General features: G+C 39.7%; 1 protein-coding gene across 2 annotated transcripts; it reads right to left on the bottom strand.

Annotated features, from left to right (window-relative positions):
* Positions 1–2,178: 2,178 nt before the first annotated feature.
* Positions 2,179–6,927, bottom strand: lrit2 (leucine-rich repeat, immunoglobulin-like and transmembrane domains 2). Of its 2 annotated transcripts, XM_042434001.1 has the most exons (3): positions 5,806–6,927; positions 3,239–3,975; positions 2,179–2,955 (listed from the first exon to the last, which is right to left on the bottom strand). In XM_042434001.1, the coding sequence occupies exons 1-3, from the start codon at positions 6,581–6,583 to the stop codon at positions 2,929–2,931; spliced, it is 1,542 nt and encodes a 513-aa protein (XP_042289935.1). In that variant the 5' UTR covers positions 6,584–6,927; the 3' UTR covers positions 2,179–2,928. The 2 variants fall into 2 exon arrangements, with proteins under 2 accessions (XP_042289935.1, XP_042289934.1); XM_042434000.1 differs by lacking the exon at positions 2,179–2,955 and having other exon boundaries at positions 3,164–3,975.
* Between the last annotated feature and the right edge of the window lie 2,340 nt (positions 6,928–9,267).

The raw sequence follows: 9,267 nt of genomic DNA on the forward strand, positions 1-9,267 counted from the left end.
TATGAGATGTTTTACAATTGCTGTTGTTTTTAGTAAAACCTTACCAGATGTCCCACAAATATGTAATATGTTACTCAGACACAAGCCCTTTCTGCTCTCTTTAGCTCCAATTTCAGTGTGAGCATTACCAATTATGAAGTTACACTGAACCACTCACTGGGTATTTGTGTAGACATAAGCCAAACATGCACACTATTTCAAAGTTACATAAAACATGAAATTTGCAGATTACCCTCCCTAATCCAAGGACCAACTTGTTCATCTTTCTGCAATATTGCATCGTTGGCTAAAAACCAAAAGTCCATCTGCCCTGATCTAGTTTGGACTGACAAGATGTGTGGTGTGTGACTGGTGTTGAACTTTCTGCAGCTTCAGCTGGCACGTCTCACTTGGTTATGATGACGCAGGGTGGACTTTGGGGATTATTCTTTTTTTATTTGACAAAGTAAAAACTGAGATATGACTTGCTGCCTCCTAAAATCAGTCAGATTATACAGATGTTTTGCTTCCACAAATGTGTGAGATCAGTACTCTCCCAAAAATGCTTGAGGCATCAAATCCAAATTTTAGGTCTAAATTGTCACATACGCACACATATACTTTTCAATGTTGCAAGCTGTTAATGCTCTGAAGTGAAATGAGGGAATATGAGGAGCAGCCCAAATGATCATGCATTATGCCATGTAAGAGGCAGCCAGGATTACTGGGCTATTTGATAGAGGATTACAGAGTTGAAAGTTGCAAAAAGCATTGATGCTTTAGAATGAAAGAAAGCTACGCACAGGGTTCAAAAAAGCTTCTTTAGTATGTGTTTGAAGCAACTTAGGTTCTAAAAGGTAGATACAATTTACCTTTCAAAATATGTGCGACTCTACAGGGTTAACCTCTAATCTTGGACATGAGATCAGCAGCTGTGTCATGCTTAAATAATACACTGCTTTATGCAATATGAGGTATGTAAGGAGAAAATAAGATAAGCACAAACAATAAAGATGTAATTCATATGAATTCTGCTGAAATAGCTGAAATTGAGTGTTTACAGAATTCACAATGTCTTGTGTCATACACAGTGGATAAGGATTACAACAAAAAGCAGCATCAATCCCTCACCCACAAATCATATAAACACATCTGAACAAGCAAGAAAGCAGATGTGTCTGTGCTCCAGAAAATGAGAGCTGCCAATCTCGTTTAAAACCCTGATCTTAAGTCAATAGAAGCAGGCCCCAGCAGAGATGAACTGATCTCCTTGCGTCACAGGGGCCAACACATGGAGATGGAGGAGGGGGCTCATGTGATCTGATCATAAAGTGACGGCAGGAGAGGATATTGGAGAGGATGCCAGTGTTTGGGTCTTATGGTCAAATGAACAATGCCATTGGCCGACGAATATCCGATGTGCCATCTGTCTGGGTTGGTCAGCAAAGATCATGTTTGGCGCATGCCTTGTTGTATGTTGTGTTTGCAGAAGTGAGAGACAGAAACTGTGACGTAAATGTACAATGACGCAGAGAGGATTAAACATACAGTATGGTAATGAAACTGCACAGATCTACATACGTAGAAATACAGTTTGCTTCAGTGGTACAGTGAGTAATTGTGATTATCAATTTCAGTCCCTTTTATGAAAGTAACTTAAAATTGTTAATCATTTTCAGTCCTCCCAAGTTTCTGTTTGTAAACTTGTGTTATGGATGAATTTAATTCAGATACCGTATGAGTAAAGGCTGTGTAATACAGCAGACAGTAACACTGTGTCTGATCAACTAGACATTCAGTAAAAGGCTTTGACGGATAAGTTCACATTTTTTCTAACTGTCTTAAAACACATCAGGTGCCCATATGAACATTTAAAGAGGTTTAGCTTGCTGTAATCGTTCCTCTTGCTAATACTGGCCATTAAACGATCATCCCTAAATGTGCTTACAATGTAAGTGATGGGGTACAAAATCCACAGACCTCACTGTGAGCAAAAATATATTCCAAAGTGTATCTGAAGGTAATTTGAAGCTTCTGAGTTTGTCATAGGCGCCTTTAACTTCTGACAGCTGCATGCAAAGGTCAATGTCAGTAAATGAATGGTAAAAGATTCACACACACACATACACACAGTTTAATTAATAAATCAGTTTAATTGAAATTATGTATTGTCTGGTAACCTTAAATATACATAAGGGATAAGGAATTATGGTTTTGTCATTCATAATGCTGTTTTGAAATATTTTCTCTCCCACAAATTCATGCATTCCCACACACACAAACAATTTAATTTAAAATGACACGAAAAGCGCTGACTTGGGAAGATTTTATGTCTTTGAATGTGATTTGTCTTGTTGCTCTCTTAGCAGGTTAGAAAACATTGTAAGATCTTCTTGTAACAATCATCCTATTCACCCTATTCATACACTGTATGTACAAAATGTGACTGAATCAAATGTTTGTGGAAAATTCAATGAAGACATTGTCATTAGCAAAGTACAAACTTGTAACAAATAACAAATAATCACCATTTGATATAAGATGTTTTCCTGTTCCAGATGGAGCATCATAAAAAATATGTCAGCTTAACTGACAATGTTAGCAAGGTGAGCAGAAATGAAATTAGATGAGACAATAGATAAATACATATATAAATACATAAGACAATATTAAAGTGCTATCACAGAATCAGATAAAGATCAAGAAGAAAAGTATACAGCTAACAATGATAGATCTATAAAAGTCCTCATTAGTTTGTCATTTTGAGCAGTCTTCCATTTAAATAAATCACAAAGGCTTCATGTAAAGCAGTAATCAAAATGTGTGATAAATGAATTGAAACACAACATAACAAGACAAACAACATAATGCAGACAGAAAAAAAGCTGCAGCACATTCTCTACATTGGTGCAATTCCTTGAATTAAAATCTTGACATAATGGTCATCATTCACATCTTTGCAAAAACCTCCTCGGCCTAGAACAAAGGAAGAAATAAGATTAAAACCCAGGCAGACAACATGTGGATTCTTCTGAATGTTGTACTTATATGTGTATCAAAATCAACATAATACAGCAGATCTATTATTTTCTGTGTTTTCCAGCAATATTAATCAAACACATGATACTTTACAAAAACAACTGATAAAAGGTGTCACATATGTTACAAGGTAACTGATAGTAAATTAATATAGTTCAGCTGTGAGTCTGCTGTGGTCAGCCTTGCCCTTATGCAGTCTGTCTTCTGACCTCCGCCTCACCTTCCGGTCTTCACTTGAATCTTTGTTGACCAGGTCCTCGTCGCTGGCGGCCTGCAGACTGTCGAAGGTGCCTTGCCTCTCCCGCTCTGCCTCTGATGAGCTGCTTTCTCTCCGTCGGTTCTTCCATGATTCCATGATGCCCTCCAGACAGGCAAACTTAGTGTCAGTGGTGCAGGCATACATGCCAATAGGCACAGCCAGCACCATGGCTAAAACTATCACCACTATATGAATCAGCTTCTCCCTTTGTTCCATCTCAGTAATGTCACTTCCTGTTACGAACATAATGCACTGGCCAGGACGTGGTGCCTGGTTCTTAAGGGTTACACAGATTTCATATTTGGTGGCAGGCATCAGATCAGAGACGGAGTACGAGTGAATCCCAGGGCCAATGTAGATCATCTCCTTCTTATTAGCGTCTGCACGTCCAAAGTGGATGGTGAACCAGGTTTCGGTGGGGTGGTCCAAGGCAGCATACCACTCGATGGAGATGCCACGAACTGTCTGTTTGGCGATGCGGATGTCAATGTAGACATTTTCGTCTCCACCAGCGGGTGCAGCTGGGAGGAGTGGGGACTGGGGGCCATCAGGAGAGCGGACTTCCAGGAGGATGTTGACGGAGGAGTTTCCAATGAAGTTGACAGCGGTGCAGGTGTAGACACCGCGGTCAGCCGCGTGAATGGAGGGGATCACCAGGAGGGATCTGATGGTGTCTTCATCTACTCGTTCCTGAGACTCTGGGAGGAAAATAAGGGTATCCAATGTTATTTTAAGTTGAACAAAAATTATACCACCAAATTCGGGCAACTTTTTCCACCTCAAAATAAATTCCTTTCAGAATGGAAGCCAATTTATCAAGCCACAAAAAAAAAAAAAAAAATTCTTGTTATTGGAAGACATTTTGACATATCGCAGTAGGAAAAGCACAAGTGCAAATAATAAAATGAATGACTGAATCCCACTTAGCTGCTTTGGTTTCAGGGTCCTGGTATTTTGCATTTTGCTTCACTGTCACACTTCCTTAGCCTGATTTTAAGAACTGTGGTTTTTCCTACTGTGAAAAGTCAAAATGCCTGCTGTGAAAAAGGTCTACTGATCCCCTACACACACAGTACACAGACACACAAGGAAAAAGGCGCAAGTATGGAGTCCTACATAACAGACATTCACACACATTTATGATAGACATCAATTGTTTTAGGGATTATCTTAAAGTATAATGACACTGTAACATGTTGATACTCTTATGGTATAGTAATTAAATGGTCCCTGCATAAAATATGTATTTAACAGGCAAAGGTTAAGAGTGAGATTTACTATAACTAATTATCTAACCAGGAGCAGATGATGTGGTCAAAACATCAGTCATGTTCATATGGAATAAAACAAGTGGTAACGAGGCAGCAGTGTGTGTAATTTTTTTCCCTTATGACGTTATTTGCTATTCTAAATCTGCATCATTTTCTATTTGAAAAGAGTCTATAATGGCTTTATTAATGGTTAAAAAGCATTTACTAATGTTTTATCAGTTAAAAGCTATTGATAGAATAAGAATTTTGGGTTGCCACGTTGGAGCCTCAGAACAAAATGTATTTATGAACAACTTATTAACATTTAAAAGTGCTGACTTAATGGATTGTTATACAAATCCTTTATTAATGACTTTTGACATTTATAATCACAAATGAGTGACTAACTTTTGCCGTTGGCTTATTAAATAGTGAGAAACCTGTGATTCTTTATTAATGACTTATCAACACAATCTGGACCAAAATCCATTTATCAACAGTTTATCAACATGTATCAACAGACTTGATGGTTTATTGGAAGGTTAGACACTCATTACCCTTTAATAATGATTTTATTGTATACTCCCTTGTACCAGCAAGGGAGCTTTCTCAAAAACTGGCCAACCCAAAGTTGTTGTTAAATCTATAAAGCATTGGCAAATTATTTATCAACTAGTAAAGCCATTAGCTACAACTTAAAAACTCTTTATATCCTCATTAGAAGTTTTTCCAGTAGAAAAAAAATAGTATTCTTATTCATTATTTTGATTACTTTACTTCTGTTTGTGTACTTTAAAGTATATGAATGTCTATAAAGAGTGATTTTACTTGAATACAGTTTTAGATACTCTACCACAGTGATAGATAGATGACTGTTATCAGTATAGCACTGATAGTGTTAGGGACACTAGTGGGAGCAGCAGTTTGTTACAGTGTTCCCATTAGTTTACTATGGACTGGTTACTTGCAGTCGTGACCTACAGTAAGCACTCCGCACTGACAGGTTAAGTCTAATGACGAAGAGGTTTACTTAATTACACAGTATCCCAACACGGCTGACATTAGGTAGGCATGCAGCGCACTATAATCTCCAACACTCTTAATCAACACTGATGAGAGAATCAGTGGTGATTACATCGCGATAGGCCAATATCCAGATTTAACTCTCCTCTTCTTAAGAGGTCTGCGATTAAAATGTGTGCTTAAGTATCTAATTTACTACAAGATATCACTCTAGCTGGGTGTGTGGATGACATGTTGTGGACATCACACTCTTACCATGAAATCCTCTGATTATCTTCAAACCATATGTCCACCACACCGCCGGGTCTGGCCTGGCCTTGGCGAGGCAGCGCAGGGTGAGGTTCGCGCCATGCGGCAGGCTGATGTTGGTGGACGGGGTGGAGACGACGGGCTTCATGCAGGCCTGTATGTCTACCTCGTGGAAGAACCTGCCCGCCCTAAAGTCCGGCCCTGAGCAGGTCAAGTAGGAGTTCATCAGTATAAATGGGGGACTCAGGGACCTGATGAACTCCACGAAGCCCTTCAGGCGGCAGTCGCAGAGCCAGGCATTGTCGTGGAGCGCCAGGACGACGTTCGGCCCGGTAGCGGTCGCCTCCCGCTCCTCCGTGCTCTGTAGTTTTTGGTAGAGAGGCCAGTTTTGGAAGACTTCCTTCGATATGACCGTAAGCCGATTGAAGGATAAGTCTAAGTAAGTCAGACCTGGCAAATATTTTAACGCATGCTCCGGCAGGACGTCCAGCTGGTTGTGCTTCAGGTCCAGGATCTTGAGGGCCGGTGTGTCCTCGAACGCTGTCCATGGTACTGAACGGAGTTTGTTCCCCTGCAGACGGAGCTCGGTCAAGTTCCCCAAACCCTCCAGACCCTTCGAGTTTATCACTGTGATATCGTTAAAGTTCAACCACAGGTTCTCCAAAGCGGGCGTTTTTGAGAAAGCCCCACGGGGTATTTCAGTGAAGTGAGATTTTTCTATTCGTATTTTGGTCATATCATCTGGGAAGTTCTCTGGTATGGCCCCAAACGCGCTCTCCTCCATACATATGAGTGACCTGATTACAGGGAAGAGTTTAAATGAGCACTTCAGCCTGATACTTCAAAACATTTCTTTTAACACCTATAGTGGCTGATTAGGACACATATCTACCCCCAAACTTAACATTCTCGGCTTTATTTGGGAAAAAATGTACTCTTCTGCTCATATAAACATTAACTCCGTCCTTGGAGTATCTTCTGTCACCCACTGACACAGTAACATGGGTTAAACACCTCAGCCTTGGCGAAGATTAGACTATATATAAAAGCAGATCTTACCTTCCATGCCGGTCCTCTACACAGCTGCAGCCGCGTAAACATTGAGAAAAACTCTCATACGCCTGAATGTTGGACACAGCTATAACTAGCAGGTAACAAATTATGTCCATAGTCCGCGAAAATTCCTAAAGATGAGGGCTACATTCGTGCTCAAGACATGTCGAGTGCGGCAGATGAGAGAAGCTTATTAAGCTTAATCCCTGACGTACAGCGTTCAGAACAAAGTGGAATCTAATTCTTGGGAAAGACACATGATTAACACTCGACGGAGTTGACACACTATATATTTAAGTCGGTACCACATGCTGATAAGTAACACTTTATAAAGAGTTTGTAAATTGTAACTAATGATACATCATTTAATCAAATTTTATAGATCAGCAAGTATTTGGGGTTGCCAGGTTGTGAAGAAACCTGACTCTGACTGTTGTTTGTGTTTATCCTTTCTGACTGGCAGTAATTCACTTTAATTTAATGAACACACACACACTCACTGAGCATTTTATTAAGAACACCTGTGCAATCTAATGCAATCCAATACAACAGCTCTGCCATAAATTACGCTTTTACAAAGCTTATACATTTTCAGTTTTTGTTGACATTGTCAGAAAGGTGACAGTTCTACCTTATATTTATTATTGAGGTCGTAGTGGGTGGTGGTGGTGTACTAGAATGCATTACATTGAAAAGTGTTCCTAATATTTTGTCCACCCCATTAACATACATGAGGGGTGCAAAATATTAGGAACACTTTTCTTTCTGACAACAAAAACTGAAAATATATAAGCATTGTAAAAGTAGAATTAATGGCAGAGCTGTTGTGTTGGATTGCATCGGATTGCACAGGTGTTCCTAATAGTGTTAGGTGAGTGTATTTTACTAATGGATTTGGATTCACACTTTCTAAATAAGCCATTAAGACTGCAGACTGCAGTTGCACATGTTAATAAGTTGTTAATAAATGGATTTTGGTCAAGATTCGCTGCATGGTTTTCCAATTAAAGAGCTAAAAAGATGAATGTCCTGCTGGAGGGAAGTTTTAAAAATCTGGCAACACAAAAGTCTTCTTTATTAATGGCTTATAATTGATCTATGAAGCCTTATTGTATGATTTATTAACATTGGTAAAGTCATTACAACTGCCAAACTCTTTATGAAGGATGTCGCATCTGAAACTGAGAGGTCAAGAGTTGTCAGATGCTGAACTCAGTCCTGGAAATGAATGAATTAAAGCATGTAATCTGTGTCACCCTTTTCAAATCTTTGCTGAGTTGAGACCCAGTTTGACAATGAATCAATATGGTGAGGTGAAAGTAGAGATGTAAGAACACACACTGCTAATTTGATATGTATATATAAAAGTTTATTTAACTATATAGATCTACATTTAACGGGGTAATGATGCCTCTAGGTGGCACAAAACAAATACATAGAGATATTTCAGTATGTGTCTCATTGCTGGGAATTGTTTAACATTTTTAGATCATTTCCAGCCTATTTACATCGTGTCATAGTTCACTCTTTTCTGTACTTCTCTCCAGCTCCAGCTTTTCTCCATTCACCAGATCGTTGAACCATGCCTATGTGTATATCTTCTCTGAGAACATATGACAGATATATACAGAGGCACAGACTTAACTGTATATGTAAGTGTACATCATCCATAAAAGTATTTACAAATCATACACGTACATATATGATATAAACAATGGTGTATCTATTATTGAGTTCCCTTTAAATCAAGTCAGGTTGCAGAGGTTTTCTTCGCTGGGCCATGCAAGTGAGATGAAATATAAATTACAATGATTTTCTGTTTTCTTTCGTGTTTTCTCTTACAGGCTTAGTGATAAAAAAAAACATTCTTTTAGGTGTAAAAACAAGAGTGTTTGAATGTTGCCTTACTATTAATGTACGGATACATGTATGACAGTCCAGTGAGTTTCACACTATCTGCAAGAAACATGAAATATTCTAGAAACCCAGAAAAAACAAGTTAATTAAAATGTCAAATATTCTCTAAACTGATATTTCCATTATAGTGCACCGTGCAAAAGTCCTTTGATAGAAGCTGGCTCTCTGTGGAGGTGGAGTTGGTGGCATGATCCAGCGAGGAGGTACAGGTGGGGGGGAATCCCACGGCGTGGGCGTATGGGAGCGGGTGGGAGGGGGACTGGTGTCAGGATGTTGCTGCGGGTGAGAATATTGGTAGTGATGGGGATACGGATGTGGGTGGGCATGTGGTTGGTGATGGGGATGTGAATGGATATTGGGGTTTGGACTGGGACGTGGATGTGGGTGTGGGTGTGGGTGTGGGTGTGGGTGTGGGTGTGGGTGTGGATGTGGATGTGGATGCGAATGAGGGTGAGTGCGAGGAAGATGGCGTGGAGCGGGAACCGGAGCTGGAGCATG

Source organism: Thunnus maccoyii, chromosome 14, assembly GCF_910596095.1.
Source record: "Thunnus maccoyii chromosome 14, fThuMac1.1, whole genome shotgun sequence".
In the NCBI taxonomy this organism is placed as follows: Eukaryota; Metazoa; Chordata; class Actinopteri; order Scombriformes; family Scombridae; genus Thunnus; species Thunnus maccoyii.